This window comes from Nuphar pumila, chromosome 3 (assembly GCF_984573655.1).
Source record: "Nuphar pumila chromosome 3, dmNupPumi1.hap1.1, whole genome shotgun sequence".
In the NCBI taxonomy this organism is placed as follows: domain Eukaryota; kingdom Viridiplantae; phylum Streptophyta; class Magnoliopsida; order Nymphaeales; family Nymphaeaceae; genus Nuphar; species Nuphar pumila.
In genome coordinates, this window is record NC_143251.1 from 140,995,782 (window position 1) to 141,013,490 (window position 17,709).

The following is a 17,709-nucleotide window of genomic DNA, read 5'->3' on the forward strand; positions in this document are numbered from 1 at the left end:
CTTTTTCTTCTTTCTTTTCTTTTCTCTTCTATCTTTTTTTATGTCTTTTATCTTCTCCCTTCAAAAAGGAGGAAATAAAGGATAGAAAGGAAAAGAGAAGGAAGAGAGAGAAACCACAAAAGAGAAAAAAATTTGCGATGATCATAATTAGGTAGGTTGAAAACCTTTCTTTAAGATGGTTGCTACACCGGTCTACCCTTAGGTGTATATAATGGTGATGCTCGCTTGACCCCAAGCTTATTGAGCAGGTACAGAACCCTGGGTCTATCATTAGGAGAGTTTGTTGATTAGGCCCCATGGCAGAGGATCAGTAGTTGACCTGTCCCCTTCGAAAGTATTTCATTCTCAATGAATACAGTCTCGCCTCCTGCATCACTAGACTCATTGTAGTAGCAAACCAGTTCGAGATCAAGGTTAGTATTATCTAGATGTTACATTCCTTTTATGGCCTTAATAATGAGGACTCCTACCGTCATCTAGACGAGTTTCTTGAGATCTGCTCTATAGTGCAAATCAATAATTTTGGAGATGACACATTGAGGTTGACGTTGTTCTTGTTTTTCCTCAAGGACAAAGCCAAGCATTGGCTGGAGATTTTAGACACAGTTCAAATTACTACTTAAGAATGAATACAGAGAGAGTTTCTTAAGAAATACTTCCCAATTGGTAAGATGAACCAGTTTCGAAAAGCCATCACCATTTTTTCTCAGATTGAGGCAGAACAATTTCATGAGTCATGAAAGAGGATAAACGATCTTCTTCGAAAGTGTCTCACTTTTACGATGGGCTATCTGAGAAGAATCATTAGATGGTTGATGCAGCCTGTGGGGGCACTTTTATGTTGAAGAGTGAGGATGAAGCGTGGGCCTTGTTTGAGACCCTTAGCGAGAATTCAATACACCATGCTTTAGCCTCACATTCTGAGAGAGTTGCACCTATTCATGATAGAGCAAAGAAGGCTGAGATTTTCGAGATATGGACACATCTTGAGTTGCATAAAAAGATCGACCTGCTGACCTAAAAAATGGATCAACTATTATTGAATTCCTCACCAGCAGTGCAGGTGTGCGCGTTGTATGCTAGCCTAGCATACCATGTCTTTGACTCTCTCGTGGTGCCACATTACCCTGAGTTTGTTCAGGAGTAAGCTCAGGTGGTGCAAGGTTTCGCTAAACTTGTGGCCAATTCTTATTCCTACACCTATAACCTGCGTAGACGAAACCATCCCAAATTCTCATAGAGGAATCCACAACAACCCCTATCCCTTCCTAGAACCAACCCAGGCAAGGCGGTTATGCGTTTGATTTTCAAAGATCTAGCTACCCTTCAGCCCAGCCCTCCTTTAGTCAGCCTTCATCTCAGGAGTCTTCTTCTAGCTAATCCTTCGAGAACAAGATGTTGCAAGCTTTCTCAGATATCAAGGCAAACATGAACTCTCATACGCAATCCATTGCCAAATTAGAGACACATATGAGACAACTCACTGAGGCGCTAAGCAGGCGAAGCGAGGGGACACTGCCTAGTTAGTCAATGGTTAACCCTAGGGGTAAGGAGTTGATGCATGGTTTGCATATGACAGATGCCATCAAGATCTGGCTCAAGCAGTTATAACCCTTAGGAGCAGGAAGTAATATAGAGCGAGGGAGACTGTAGAAGAAAGCGAGAGATCTAGTGTTGAGCAGCTGGTCCCTACTGAGATGCCCCAAGGGCTCCCCCATCTTAGCCTTCCAGATCCTATATACTTAAAGCCCCTTTTTCTGAGGCATTAGAGAAGTCGAAGTCATTCGGCAAGCAGATGATGAAGATGCATGAGATGTTTGATATTTTCAAGCACGTTAAGATAACCCCCCCTGCTTGACGCCATACAGTAGGTCCCTACATGCATAAAGTCCCTGAAGGATTTTGTACACAAAAGAGAAAGTTGTGGTCCAATATGCCAAAAAAGATATATTTTACTGAGCAGGTGATTGCAGTGCTACAACACCAAACTTCACCCAAGCTCAAGGACCCAGGGGCTCCTATTATCTCTTGCATCATAGGAGACATTACTGTTGAGTGTGCTTTGCTCGACCTTGGGGAAAGCGTGAACATCTTGCCAGGTTTCTTTTACGACACATTTGGGTTACAGGAGATAAAGCTGACATTGATGACCCTGCAACTGGCAGATCAATCCATTAGGGTCCCACAAAAGATTCTTGAGGATGTTTTGGTCAAGGTGGAGAATTTCTACTATCCTGTCAACTTCATTATTATGGATATAGAGGGAGTGGATGATGTGAGGCAAATGCCCATTATTCTAGGTCGCCCCTTCCTCGCTACTGCCAATGCATGCATCAATGGTTGTATTAGTGCAATGAATGTCTCGTTTGTTAATAGGAAGATGAAGTTGAACATCTTCAATGCAGCAATGGGCCCTGCAAGAGTGGATGTTTCTTTCCATGTCGATTTTGTCCAGGACCTGGTGGAAGCATAACTAATTTAAACGTTGAGTGATCCACCTCAGGAGGAGGAGGAGGATGAATCACTCATGGGAGAGAGCTATTGTTAGATTGATCAATTAATAGGTGAAGCGCAATGGACCTGGCAGTTCGAACCACTCTCTGACTTGGTAGAGAAGTCTGCTAGACCTTCCATTGAGGTCCACCCAAACTTGAGTTAAAGCCCCTGCCCACCTCGCTCAAGTATGCCTTTTTAGGCAAGGATCGGACGCGCCTGGTCATCATTTCAGTAGACCTGACTAATACTCAGGAGTGTCAGCTTTTGCAGGTTCAGCTCAAGCATAAAGAGGCAATTGGATGGTCTATGACAGATCTGAAGAAGATAGACTCCTTTTGCATCCATCAGATTACCATGGACAAGGGTGTTAAGCCCTCAAGAGAGATGCAAAGGAGGTTAAATCCCCCACATAAAGAAGGTGGTGAAGAAGGAGGTAGTCAAGTGGCTGGCCGCGGGGATCGTTTACCCCATCTCTGATAGTCAGTGGGTGAGCCCCACCAAGTTGTCCCCAAGAAGTTTGGGCTCACTGTTGTGATTAATGACAAAGGAGAAAGTGTTATTATGAGGACTATCACGGGGTGGCAAGTATGCATTGATTACCAGAAGTTGAACAATACAATGCAAAAAGATCACTTTCTATTGTTATTTACCGATTAGATCTTAGAGAGACTCGCAGGTCAGCACTATTTCTGCTGTCTGGATAATTATTCAGGATATAATCAGGTGGTCATTCACTCTGAAGACCAGGAGAAGATTACATTCACCTGTCCTTATGGTACCTTTGTATTTAAGAGAATGTTGTTTGGGCTCTACAATGCCCCGACTATATTTCAGAGGTGCATGATGGCCATTTTCTTCCACATGGTAGATGACGTCCTAGAAATCCTTATGAATGACTTTTCGATGTATGACTCTTCATTTGATGATTGTCTTTAAAAGTTAGCGAGAGTGCTAAAGTGATGCATGAAGATAAATCATGTGCTCAACTGGGAGAAAAACCATTGCATGGTTCAACAGAAGATTATTCTTAAACATATTATGTTCGAGAAAGGGATTGAGGTTGATAAGGCCAAAGTAGAATACATTGCAAAATTATCTTCACCGACCTTAGTGCGGAAAGTGCGATCATTCTTAAAGCATGCAGGTTTCTATAGGCGGTTCATTAAAAAATTTAGTAGAATTTATTGACCGTTATGTAACCTGCTTGTGAAGAACCAGTTGTTTTTTTTTTATGATTTCTTTCTGAAGGCATTTTTATCTTTGAATGAGGCCCTGACCACAACCTTTATTCTTCGATCTCTCTATTGGTCAGTGCCTTTAGAAATCACGTGTGACACTTCTTATTATGTAGTCGGAGCCATTCTTAGCCAGAAGATAACGGAGATCTCATGTCATCTATTACGTTAGTAGGACCCTCTCCGATGCTCAGATGAATTATACGACCACTTAGAAGGAACTGCTAGTTATAGTATTTGTCTTGAAGAAGTTTCATTCATATTTATTGGGCTCCAAGGTTATCGTTTACTCATATCATGCTGCTTTGTGATATCTGATGAGTAAAAAGGATAGCAAAATCGTGCCTCATTCGATGGATCATTCTGCTACATAAATCTAATCTTAAGATTCAAAATAAGAGTGAATGTGAGAATCTTGTAGCAGACCATCTGTCCAGACTGATTATGGAGACATCCACTAATTGGATGTTGTGGTTACAACACATAAGGTGTTGTAACTCACACTCGGCAGCCCAACCCTGCTGGGGCAGCAGTCTGGGCAAGTGTAGGTGGGTGCTTGCTGCCGAGACTTGCACCCAGTTCATTAGGCAACTGGCTTGTTGGCTGCAACCCAACGGTAGCTATTTGGGCCAGCAATAGGGATTTTTTGTTTGGAATTTAAGTTACACCTTAGTCAGCACCGCCTTGCTGTTGTTGTTCCCCAGTAGTGCACATTGACGCAATACCTCATGGATGCACTTTTTCTGTTGCAACAAGGCCTGCGAACATCACCTTGTTTGTTGTATGGCAACCGCATTTTTGGGCAGCGTTCAATGATTTACAACTTTACAGAACCACATCCTATGGCAGTGCTACCCTGTTGTATTCTCTTTGGTACCGTGGCAGCGCAATGCTTGTTGCCCGTCTTCCGCTGAAATGTGTATGGCAGCAGCATGTGCTTGATGCCAAGTGCCTGAAAAAATTTTGTAAGGTGGTTGCACTTGCTTGCTGCCATTCCTTCTGCAGAACGGTACTCTTTGAGCTATTTTGGTGGTTGCAAATTTTTTGCAGACACGACACCCGTGGCAGCACACCTTCTACTGCAAATTTCAGCAATGAGAAGCCTCGTAGCAACACCTTACTCACGGCATCAAGCCTACAATTTGGCAAGTATGGCAGCATATAGTTGTGATCTTTTCTATGCACTTTGGTACCTTTGAGGCAGCACCTTGACTGTTGTGATTGTGGCAGTGAAAGCGTAGTTTGGACAGCATATAGTTGTCATCTTTTCTCTGCCCACATGACACTCAATTGTTTGCACTTTCGCTTTTGCCGAAGTGGCATAACTCGAATCCAAATAAATTGTATTGTGGCATGTCTGAATGTGATGTATCACACACACTACTTGGCGCAATTGCGAATTTTTCCCTATGAGTATGATGTTCAAATTTTAAATTTTTTTACATGTCTTATGAATTATACTATGACACATGCACATATCGCACAAGCGTGATACAGATGCACATTGTCCATAAAGGCATGCGTAAAATAATTATGACTTACTAAAAAATGATTTAGTGTGAATTATGACAGTATATAACAAGATGCTTGACAATGTTGATAGTTTCACATGCACTTTGACACATCATGTCACTGAACTAAAATATGTTGAATTGAGCATGTTTATAAATCAAGTGTCTTATATTTAACGATGTTTTTAGCATGCAATGAATGCTTGAATGGATTTGTGTGGATTTACACTTGACACTTGATGCACACTTGAGACTTGATTCATCCTGAAAATGCAAAGGGGGCTTGTGGTACATGGTAGGGGTATAATTGCCTTTTGATACTTCTTTGAATGTTAAAAACTCCATGACGAGTTATGTATGGTGATGGACCCACCTCGTGAGTCGAACTCACTTGTTTAAGAATGTCATACACCCCTAAATATTGAATGATGGTGTCGCCTTCTTCATTGAAGTGCTCCACTTAGCTTTGTTGTGCTAGAGCACGTGAATGAGCGAGCTAGACCTTGTTGTGTTGTTTGTGTTACCCTGCGGAGACATATGACAACTTCGGCCTAAGTACCTCGGAAGGAGGGAAAGTCACTAATTGAAGCCCTAAAAAGATAAATTGTCTGGTTGCCCATTCACAAAATGGTTCACCTTAGAGAGAATGGATGACACAACCCTTAGTGACCGGTTGATTTTATGACACGTTTTAAAGAGCAATGACATCCTTTGGCCTTCAGTCACTCAGAGTTAGGGAGATCGAGGTTACCTATTGAGGTACCTCAATTACTGCAGTAGTATGGGTTGCAATCTGTTACCTAGGTGAGTTTTTTTCTCGACCACAGGCCGCTCGCATGAGGTTTACTCGATCTGTAGGTACCTCAGTTATCACATAACATAGAATAATAAACGTCAGTGGTATTTTTTACAGAATGTGAGGTTCTTTAGCATACCCGAAGGAGTAATCAAGATAGAACAATTAAGCTAACGTGCTAACTACTAACTTATGAGTTTGATGTTTATGTCGTAATTCGTTTCTTAGTTGTTTAATTGCTTACTTTAATTTCTTAAATACACTATCTAAAGCATGTTAAATACTTGATGTGACACTGTTTAAATAAGATGTTTATCTTCCTTTGATGTTTGACACTATTTAGTTGTAAACATGCTTAACCATGTTCATAGATGAAATATATTGCATGCAAATGTTTCTAACTGTTCCATCATATTAGATTTATTTATGCTTTATTTATGGTTAGCCATGTTGATAGTTGCACATCATACTATTACTGCTTATGTCTTTAATAAAATGGTAAGTTATGGATATTATCTCATCAACTCTCAAGAGTATTGACCCCATTTTATAGGGATGCATGTGATGATTGCTAATGGTGCGATGGCGATCGATGCGCGACGAAGAATTAAATCCACACTTTAGACCTTTGCGATCTTGGCAGTTATTTTTGGGAGACATTTTTGTAAAGGGAATGATCTATATATGTTTCTGTCTCATTTTGTAAACCAATAGTAATGTAATGTTTCTACTTGTCGTTCATCCTGTAACCCGCTCAAAATTTCCAACTGTTTTTTCTTATGGTTTTCTGCTTGCATAATATTTTTTTTTTAAATAAATCTTTAAAAATCTAAGGATCTTTCAAGTTGGGATTTTGAGGCATTACAGTATATGCTTGTTAGAGTTTATTTTGAACCACAAGTATGAATATACATAATTTATTTTTGAAAACTAAGCAAATGAACAACATTAAAAATAAGAGTTCAAAAGTGAAAATGAGCATACATTTAATTGTTTGATGTCTTCATATTCTCCAATAGCTGGGCTCAAACACAAGTTGAAGTGTTTGATTCCCATGGCAAAAAGGATAACGAAAAAAAAATTACTTCTTTATGTAAGTTGATATCTGAGGCCTATTTGGTTCGAGCGAAAAGAGCTTGAGAGGTGTTTACACCTGGTGCCCTAAAGCCATCTGGTTTAGGAGCCACCGGTCCGAAAGCCCGTTAGATGGACTTTATAGAGAGCCTAATAGATATTGACATTGACATTATACATGACAAGAAGAAAGCTATATGTAAAACTATGAAAATTAAAGGCCTAATGACTCAAGCAATTAAGTCTGAGGGATACTTTGTATCTGGTGCCCTAAGGTCATCCTACCTGGGAGTCACTGACCAAAGCTCGTTACATGGGTCACAAAAACTGAAAATTTGATATAGTGTTCAACTTAAAGAATAAAAAATTATGAAAAATTATGAAAAAATTGAAAAAAAAATCAAACGCATAAAGATAAAGTTCACTTCTTAGGAATAACTTTTGAGAAACCTGTGCAAACAACATATAACTGAGGAGAAATAAATAATGACATGTGTGTATTCAATTTTTCAAGAATAAAACATAAATGATGACGATATTTATAAAAGTAAAGGAAAAAACTTGTACTTTGTGGTGGCACGTAAAGACTCTAATTATGTTTCGAAAGGGTAATGACATGAAATATTTATGAAAACAAACTCCTTAGCTGCTTAATGTTTCTTGAATTTAAATCTTTTGTATACATACAAAAGATGTTTATGGGTAGCATCACTACAAACCCTCACGAGTCCTTACTCGTCCATTGGGGTAACCAGGGGTTTAAAGGGCTTGTTGCATACGCTAAATGTAATTGTAATTCCTACAAAAGTGAGTTATGTTTTTGTTTTGTTTTGTTCATTTTTGTTTTTTATTATTCAGGGTCAGTTTGCTCAATGACTATCAAACGATAAGCATGAGAGAATTTGATCATGCATAAATTTTGTATTTTATATACATATTTTTATGCATGATCTATCAAAATATTACATTAAAAACCATTTTTGTCAACATTTTTGAGAAACTGCTTTAAAATCAAAATAAAGCTAAAATCATCAATTTCCAAGTTTTCCCTGTGTTTTACAGTGTTTTGATTAGTTTAAGACTTTTTAATTTGTAGTTTAATCATTTTAAGAATTGTGAATTGATATTTTATTTGGTTTAGAAGTCTTCTTTTCTAAAAACACAAATTTCTAAGTACTCATTTAAAATTCTATAAATTAATTAGAGTTTTTTCTAGAAAACCATGTGACCTAATTTTTTTTAGAACAAAAACTAAAATTTCAGCCAAAAGGGGCATCTTTCCTCTTGAAATTCATGCTAGCCTTTGCGTCCCTCCCTCTCTTCTCTCTTATTTCAGCGTTTCACTCTTGGTTGGTTCCTCCCTCGGTTCTTCCTTCTTCTTCTTCGTTTTATCTTACTTCTAACCTTTGCTATCGCCGGCTTCTTCTTATCCCCATTGTTAGAGGCACGTGCGACCCGAAGAAAGATCGTGCGTTCTTCTTCTCAACCCCTCCATCAGAGGTAAACTGCGAGGTTTGCTTCTTCTCCCCTGTCTCTTTATTGTTTTTTTGTATTTAGATTAGATTAAATTTGATTTGTTTTGGTATGGAAAAAAATATTTTCTCATCGCATACATCATGTTGTATTCTTTGCATAGTGCATAGCATCTAGAATAATCTCATTCTTGTCTTATTATCTGCATATCAGACTAGATATTCCTTGCATCCTTCATTATTGATAGTTTTTAATTTCTTTTATTTGTATTAAGTTCGGTCGGTTATTATCGTTAGAATAAAATTTATTTTAGTGTTTTTAATCATTCATACGTAGATTATAGCATTGTATTTAGTTCATGGAAAACCAAAAAAGTAAACTATTCACGTTAGGCCGTTGAAGTTATTATTGTAGATCGGTTGATCTGATCGTATGATCAGATCCAACTGAATCTAAGTATTAGAGTTCTTTGAGAAACCCGATCAACCAGTGAATCAGGCTGACCAGATTCAAGGAGAAGTCACGATTGATCTAGTCAGCCCAGATCATGCATCTTATAGTTTGCATGAATCTGATCTGCCCAGACTACCGTTGCAATCAGTCGATCCACAACTTGAGAGTATCTCAAAACTGAGTGCATGTGTACTTGGGATTGCTATTTGTTTTCCACATGCAACGTGTAGTTAAACTTCTGGTTTCATTTGTTTTGTATTTAGAATAGTGGTCATTCATAGTTAAAAATTTTTTGTAACATGAGTATTTTTTAATGCAACTCATGTTTTGCATATTCATTAGCTTTATGTCATTGGTTATTTTTTAGTGTAGTTTAGTCCAGCCATGTGGATATTTGTTTTAGAATAAATTTGTCTTTTGTTGCAATTAGTTAATCATACTCTAAGTTGCACTTCCTTTTATTTATTAGTTAGTCATTTAAATTAATTTAGCATTAGGATAATCGGTTTTGTTAAAATCATGTGTTTTAAGTTTAATCAATTAAGTTAGATTCTTTTACTTTATTATATTAATTTAGTTAGTTTAAGTTCACATTTTTCTTGAATCAAAATTAGTTAGTTGTTTTAGTTTGTTTCAAGATTAGTTAGTTGTAGTTTTTTGGCATGTCAAGTTGTTTGCTTTGAATTACTTAGTTTTATATTTGTTTCAAAGTAGTTGGTTTGTTTTAAGTTGGTTATTTAGTTTATTGGTTACATGATTAGTTTCTTATTTGTTGTATGTTAGTTAGTTTGTTATAGTTTGTTAGATTAGGTGGTTAGAATCTTATTTTCTTGATCTTTTATTAAAATAACTTTAGATTTTGGCATAGTTTTCTTTGTTTTTGTTTGTATTTGATCTTTTTGTTTTGCAAAGAATCGGCTTGCCATAATCCCTCAAAGGTCCCAAAAAGGCCCCTCAAGAGAGCCCTTATCAAGTGAGCAATAAGTACAAGCGCCTACAAATCAAATGTAAGTAGCCTTGGAGGTTCAAAAGTGAAGATCAAAGGGACTAGAAATCAAGCAACTGAAGTCCTTTTTTATTTTCTTTTAGCTTTAGGGTTATTTATTAAATTTTAATTTGGGTTTGTAATAATGCCATTTATTATTTTTTTTATGCCATCTACAAGAAGGTAGTTCATTGTAATAGCTAGTTTCTTTTATTTGTTTATTTATTTTTAATGCAATAAAGCTTGCAATTTGTGTAGAATACAAGTTTATTCTCCCGTTCTCATAATTTGGCCTGGATCTCACCTTAGTGTGAGCTAGTTTTTATTATTTGATATCTGGCTATCACAAAACATTTTTATCAAAAACATCCCTTTAAAAATCTATTTCATAAAACTCACACCACATTCGAAGGTAAAAGGTTGAAGTTACCATGTTTGAGAAAGATATATGATAACAAGGCAAGAAGAATGAATGAGAAAATGCCCTATGTTTGATGGAAGGTAAGTACTAAGGTAGAGAAGGAGTTTAGGGCGTTATTGTTATACTTCTTTGATACTTATTTATTCATCGATAGTGGTGGAAAGTCGATCTATGCATCATATGTGTAATTAATATAAGACCTAAATCACGCTGATGAATTTGCATTGGGAGCAACTTCACTTGCACACTTGTATATAATGTTGAGTCAACTTAAATGAAAAAATAAAATTGACTGACATGCTGGCAATGTTGGAGGTATGAATATTGATTTGATTGATATGAAAATATGATTATGTTATATTTATGTACTAATTCATGTATTTATCCTTAGAGGTTTAGATATGGGAGCATATATCCATTAAAAGACACCTTGGATGTGACCCAATCTCTTAATTTTTACATATTGCTATGTGGACCAGGTCACACACTCAAAAGGGAGAGGATGAGAGAAAAAAAATTATGTGTGTTGACTGAAGCCCATGTAAGTATATGTTGAAAAAATAGTTATATTTTTATAAATAATATTTTATAATACTAACCATGAATGAAAGTTCTTTTAACTGGTAATGTGGTGCCCTTATAAAGAAGATGTAGCACCAAGACACCCTTTTTCTTGATCAGGGAGAGGGGAGATTAAAGAGAGGGGCGGGAGGAGATCAAAGAGAGAAGGGGAAGGCGGATCTCAAAAAGGGAGATGAGAGATCATAGAGAGGGGCGTGTGGAGAGGAAAGATCAAAGAGAGAAGGGAAAGAAGGATCTCGAAAAGGAGGCAAGGAAAAAGAAAAAAGGGAAGGGATTAGGTTTCATAAAAAAAACTTTGTTGGCACAATTTATGTGGTTGTGCCAACAATGAAAATCTTTGCTAGCTCAATATTATATTTCACTAGCAAAGAGTTTTTTTAGTTGACGTAGTATAAACATGCGTCAACAAAGACTTTTTATTGCTGGCACAATGTTGTATTGCACTATCAAAACATTCTTTACTGGCTCCAAAATTTTTGCACCAGATTTTTTTTTTTGGTGGCGTAGTTCTCTGCGCCAGTAAATGTAACTTTACAATGGCGCCACCACTTAGGTGCACCAACAAAAGTTGGTTTTCTTTTTTGTGTGAACAACTCCTTTTGAATCAGTTAAAGTCAAGTCAATTTGAATCCGCCAATTTAGTCCGATTTTAACAACATTTTCAAAACCATATTGGCACTATCGAATATGGTTTTGGCTTACCAAATGAGACTAAATGGAGTTGGATTTGATAGTTGATACCCCGCTAAGGTCTTGATGAGTTGATTATGGGCATGTTTGAAAGCGAGAAAGATTATGGAAAGTGATGCAAAATAAAAAAATAGTACAGATTTTTTGACCCTTCCAAATTAGAGACTTTTTTGCTAAAAGTGTTTTTTAAAAAAAACATAATTTTTGATAGAAAACATTCATCCATGAAGGGGTGAAGGAATGTTTTCTATCAAGAAAAAAATCATTTCTACACTTTCCACCACCCATCTCACCACATCGCACCACCACCACCACCATCTATCTCACCGCCACCTCCTACCATCATCATCACCCTCCTCGTCCATTCTCTCATCTTTTTACATTTTTTCACCCTCATTTTCTTATACTACACAAACAAGTGAAAAACTATGAAAAACTCTAGTCAAAACGTTCTTTTTCAATAAGAGTTTTCCTCCCCTCCAAACCTGCCCTAGCTATATCCCATAAAGGGCTGTTTGATCTTTTGATTTGCATGGGATATGAACTTTTTGTTTGAATTAGCAAACTGGGGTTAGGCAGACGCCGACTGGGATACATCAACAGATATAAACTAACACTTTACATTGTTGAAGACACATCAACGTATATAAACTCTAACATGAAACCAATCAGGCGGTTTATATGATGGGATGGGAAACTTTAGAATGAGAGAGAACTGAGGTGGACAGCATACGGTCGGTGGCCGGAGGGAGTATTTGAAAATTTTCAAACATTGGGTGCTTCCCGGAAATTCTTTCACTATAAAAAAGAAACTCCCCGTTCTTTCCGCGTAAGGAGTGAAACACTAACGACAAGCGAGCCAAAGAGAAGAGAAAGAAAGAAGAGAGAGAGAGGGTTTCTTGCGTCGTTGATGGCGGGTAGATTGCTCTCTTAATCACTCCCATCCTTCTCATCTCCTTCCTCCGCCCTCACTTTCACACCATTCCCTTCTCTCAATCTCTCCCCGTTTCATTCCCTCGATTCGCCGCCCACTCTCTCTCTTTGGACATTCCCTTTTTTTCCGGTCTCGTTCCGTATCGAACCCACTATCTCAAACTCTCTCCCTCTGTGAGAAATTAGTGATTTATCGGGAAAGAAGAAGATGGGTGCTCAAGGGAAGGCGTCCCCAATGGCGGATTCTATGCAGGTAGGCATCTTGAGCCCTCCCAAAGGTGCATGCTTGCCCTAGAGTTGTGTAATCGCCCTAATTCTGTTCTTTCATGGGTTTCTTTTGGTGGGTTTCTCTCGTTTAGTGTGCGCCTTTGCCTGTTTTGCATGTGATTGGCTTATTATGGGCTGGGTTGCGATCTCCGTGAGCGCGTGGTTGGGATTTCTTGACTTGGGTTTTGGTTCGCTTAGTTGTTTCTGGGAATTGGGTACTTGATTCAGTATTTCTCTCACATTGGGTTTTCTTCCCTTTTTGCGTGTTTTGTTTGTGGTATTTGTGCTGCAGAGTATATTATCGCTTTATATTCTTTTGTGGGATTAGTGCTTGGTTAGTATAGGAGGGTTTGTTGGGCGTTTATACGTGCAATTAAAGTTGATCAGTTATTTTGTTCTCGTCTCCTAAAAAACTGCTAATTGAGTTCCGTATTTCTGTTTTTTTTTGTTTGATTGGCAACTTTTTGATGGTTTGCCATGGTTTCATTTTGTGCTGAGCGTGGTACTACAGCCGCCCAGGACTTCGTTTTGAACATTAAACTTGACTCGGTTATTGTTAGTTCCTGGGTCTAGTATCATGTAGTTAACCCCACTGCAAGGCTTGTTCTGGTCTGACATGTTTTGGCACTTGTTTTGGCTCTCACTGAAAGGTGATTGACCTCTGGTTATATGAGTGAGTTGTATCACTCAATTATTTTTTTGGCCTTTGTTGTTTATTGGATGCTCGATCTTTGTTAGTGATGGCTCAATTGTTATTTGTTTGTGATCATATTGGTCCTTATCGATTAAATCCCATAATATCGCAAAATGTATTTATTTTACTTTGATTTGAATATTGTTTTCAAATCTTCTTTCTTATTGATATCAGTTTGTATTGGTTACAATAATTTTGCCTATCTTGTTTCTCCACTTTTCCCTCTTATTTGAGTGACTTTTTTTGTTGGATAAGATATTTTGTTTTATCAGTTTTTACAACCATGGTTGTGGTGAGTTATGTGCACCCATTGTAGTTGATAGTATTGATTGCAGTCCCTCAACCATTTGTGAGGTGAGGGATGTGCACCTCTTGTAGTTGTAGCTGGTATTTATTGTCAGTTTAAATAGCTGGTATTGCTGGTGCATGGTTATTGCTAACATTTGTGTTTTTTCTCTTGTCCTATGCGCTGATACACTTGAATTTCGCGGATGTTGAGTTGGAGGTGATTGCTTGTCGTGAGCAAACTATTGTTGAGATTTGTAAATGTCATTTATCTTTTTTAAAATCTCTTAGTGTATTTTTTAATCTTTTTCACTGCTCGTCTGTCCTTGTATGAAAAATGGTTATCCCTTGAAAATTTTACATATATTTTGTCTTCATTCTCTCCTTAATAAAATTATTATTTTTATGTGTGTTCTCTTGGTCCTTAGCATAGTGACAAATATTGCGAGATTTATGAAAATCTTGCGACAATATCACAAGAAATTGCATGAAAGTTTAAAATGGTAATTTTTTGCAAGTTTTTTAAAATATTGTGAGATTTACGAAAAACATAAATACCGCAATTTAAATATGATATTTACATTTTAAACGACTATTTATCATGAAAAATTTGTGTATTTTTATTTTAAATAAATTGTATTAATATTTTTTTATACAAAATAAATTTTATATTTTTTAATTAAAATTTTTATTGTAGATATTTTGTCAAAAAAATGTGAGATTTATGAAAAATTTTCAATTTCTTGCGAGTTTTTTGAAAAACAAGATTTTGCTGAAAAAACGTGTCACTATGGTCCTTAGTGGCTTTTGTGCTCGAATCAGAGTTACTATTTGAGGAAGAGGGAGCACAATGCAACTCGGGAAGCGGAAGCGGGAAGTGAGACATTTACAAAATCTTAGGAAGCGAAAAGCGCGATACGACTTAGAAACAAACCAATAATCATCTCAAAAGTGAGAAGAGAAGCAAACCGAAAGCAAAGGGGAAGCAAAAAAAAAAAAAAAGAAAAAAAAAGACAAAAAAGTGAAAAAGAAGGAGAAGCGAGCTTTTCATTTTTTTGGTGCTTCCTAGCATGTTTCGGAAGCACCATGTTTCGCACTTCTGAAACGCGCTTCGGGGAAGTGTGTTTCCCCATGTCCTATGGTGCTTCCATTAACCCTGGCTTGAACCGATACTTGGGTTCTGTGAGTGACTCTTTTGCCTCTTGTACATGAACCTTATTGGGTTATCATGCATTATTATGTGCATTAAATATGCTTTAATTGCATGTTGAATATATATCTTGAGGATATTTAGATTTGTTTCATGATGGTTATCTTGCATTTTTTTTTATGAATTTAACTAGTTCTTCCTCTTTTTGTGAGCTCTTACATTTAATATACTTGTCATCTTTTTCTTAGTATAATTAATGAGTTGTGTCTTTATTTGAAATATTTACCTAAGCCTTTGTGACATTATTTCAAAATTATTTATATCTTATTGATATTTTATGTCTAATATTTGCTTCTCTTTTTAACTTTAGTGATCAAAATTCTACTATGTTCAAAATTCATGTTTTCTTAAGAAAATATGCTGTTTTATGGTTATGATTGTCTAAACGAGAAATTCTTAAAAAATTGATTTCAAAGTATTCCTTGTGTCTATCTTAATGACTATTGTATCTTGCTTGAATTGTTGCTAATATTTATTTTTTTTTAAATTATTGATTAAGGTGCATATCTTACTCATTTTTAAAATTGTTTAGTTTATAGTACGTTTATGTTTTGTTATGGATCTTAACTATCCTCTCTCCACATATATATATATATATATATGTATATTCTTGTCCAAAATATATTTGTTTTGAAACTATATACATATAACATATAACTATTTTTTAACTATTGTGTTAAAACGTTTTCTTTTAAATCTATTTACTAATGATATCATCCTTTCCATAGTTGGAACCTTTGTTTTGTTCTCTCTGTAGGTTCTTAAAGATGATATGGGTTGAAAAAAATTATGTTTCCGATGCATCATATCATCAAGATGTTGATAGCTGATGAAGCATTTGGTGAAGATTATCAATGAAGACTTGGATCCTTTCCTTTGTTTTTTATTTTCAAACTTTCGGTAATCACACCGTAGGTTTGAGGGGGAGTGTTAAAATGTATTGGTTCACATATATATATATATGTATATATATATGAGTATATTTGTGTGTGTGTGCGTATATATATATATATATTCATTTATGAGTATATATATTCGTATATTTCTATATATGTATATATTATATAATTTTAAACTGTTTTTCTTCTCTTTGTAATAGGTAATACCCTTTAGGGGTATTGTGATAATTTTGTACATGTAATAAGCTCTGCCCTTTGGAGGCAGAACTGACCTATTTTTTTTATTTTGTTTTTATATACACTTTTGTAAAGGCAAGTTTTGTTTTTTAGTCAATATAGCTGTTGGAAATCTCCAACAACTATATTCAGTTTTGTCTTTTAGTGAACAACAGATATATTTCTAGCTGTTGGAGCCTTTCCCAACAGCTATATGGGTCTTCTAGGTCCTATTGTTTGTATATAAATAAGGACCTCGTGTCCCATTAGATGTAATGCTTTCCTAAGCATTCTATCTCAATAAATACTATTATTTTTTATGTTTTTATTGTTCTTTTGTGTATGCTCTTTGGTGCCTCTTATGATCTCATGTATTTGCCATTGATTGGCTTGTGTATTGCCCCTTTGTAGACTTGTGATTGTACACTTTTAGGCTCTTTGTAGCCATTGTATGCACTTAGGTGCCTTTGTATTGCCCTTTGTAGGACTTGTTATTTGTGCTTATGCACATTATGGTTTGCCTTCCGCTTGATTTCATTACAATGTTTTCCCATATTGTAAAACTTATTTTCTTTTAGCAACACTTTTCCAGCTGAACCTTTTGTGGAACTTCAGGGATCTTCCTCTTAGCTGATTATTTCACTTAAGGATGCTTCTTGAAGTCAAATTTTCTTCCAAAAGCAACCTTTCACTTTTTTGTGTTCTATTTTTTCTTTCATTTTGCTTTTCAATTATTATTTCCTTTATCTCCATCAATTTCTGTGTTATACTTTTGTTAAATGGGATGCCAGATGGCAGAATTTGGCTGACAAGTTTCTTTCTCCAGCGTGTCAAGGTCTATCGATTGAATGAAGAAGGAAAGTGGGATGATCGTGGTACTGGACATGTTAGCGTTGATTATCTAGAGGTTTGTGTATATTCTGACAGATCTTTATTTTTATTTTCCCCCTTCCATTTCTTTTTTGGCCATGCCTATATCTCCATTGGTTCTCAGGCCTTCTCTTAGATACAATCTTATGGTAAATGTGTGAGACCCTGTATATGTCTGTATCTTAATGTTGTCATCATCATGATTGCATTTCTCTTGTTGATTACTGTGTACTGTAATCTGCTTTTATGACAGTGCATGATTGGGGATCCGTAAAATGTGCACTGCAGGTAATAACAGTCTTATTGAATCACTTGGAATGCAACTTTTGTTGCTTGGAACAATGGAATGATTAGGTGGCTTTCACAATCATTAAATCTTGTTCTTTGTTTTCTTGGATATGGATGGTAATAGAGAACTCAAGGCAGAAGAAATGTTATCTATTGAAGTTTTTTTAAATTTTTTTCACCTCTAGTCAAGCTTTAGAAGATTGCGTGCATGCTAATTAGCTATATTGCATTAAAAAAACATCTGGGTTGGGGCTTCTCAAGGGCATATCCATGGTTATCCATTGAGACTTTTTATCTTCCAGTTGATCCATAGTACCCTATCAAATGTTCA

General features: G+C 36.3%; 2 protein-coding genes across 2 annotated transcripts in view; both read left to right on the top strand.

Annotated features, from left to right (window-relative positions):
* The first annotated feature begins 1,933 nt into the window (after positions 1-1,933).
* LOC149844127 (uncharacterized) lies at positions 1,934-2,473 on the top strand. The gene has a single exon (XM_090001037.1). It carries the CDS (start codon positions 1,934-1,936, stop codon positions 2,471-2,473), a length of 540 nt encoding a protein of 179 aa, XP_089857163.1.
* A 10,070-nt stretch (positions 2,474-12,543) lies between these two features.
* LOC149844128 (uncharacterized) overlaps positions 12,544-17,709 on the top strand; it is a 61,996-nt gene continuing 56,830 nt past the window's right edge. The window contains exons 1-2 of the mRNA XM_090000334.1: positions 12,544-12,902; positions 17,047-17,127. Of these exons, the coding sequence (XP_089856460.1) occupies positions 12,858-12,902; positions 17,047-17,127 (126 nt within the window). The 5' untranslated portion in view covers positions 12,544-12,857. The remainder of the gene's footprint in view (positions 12,903-17,046; positions 17,128-17,709) is intronic.

Bases quoted from the DNA above. Each gene is read 5' to 3' on its own strand.
- LOC149844127 (XM_090001037.1), top strand. From the start codon at position 1,934: ATGCCAAAAAAGATATATTTTACTGAGCAGGTGATTGCAGTGCTACAA.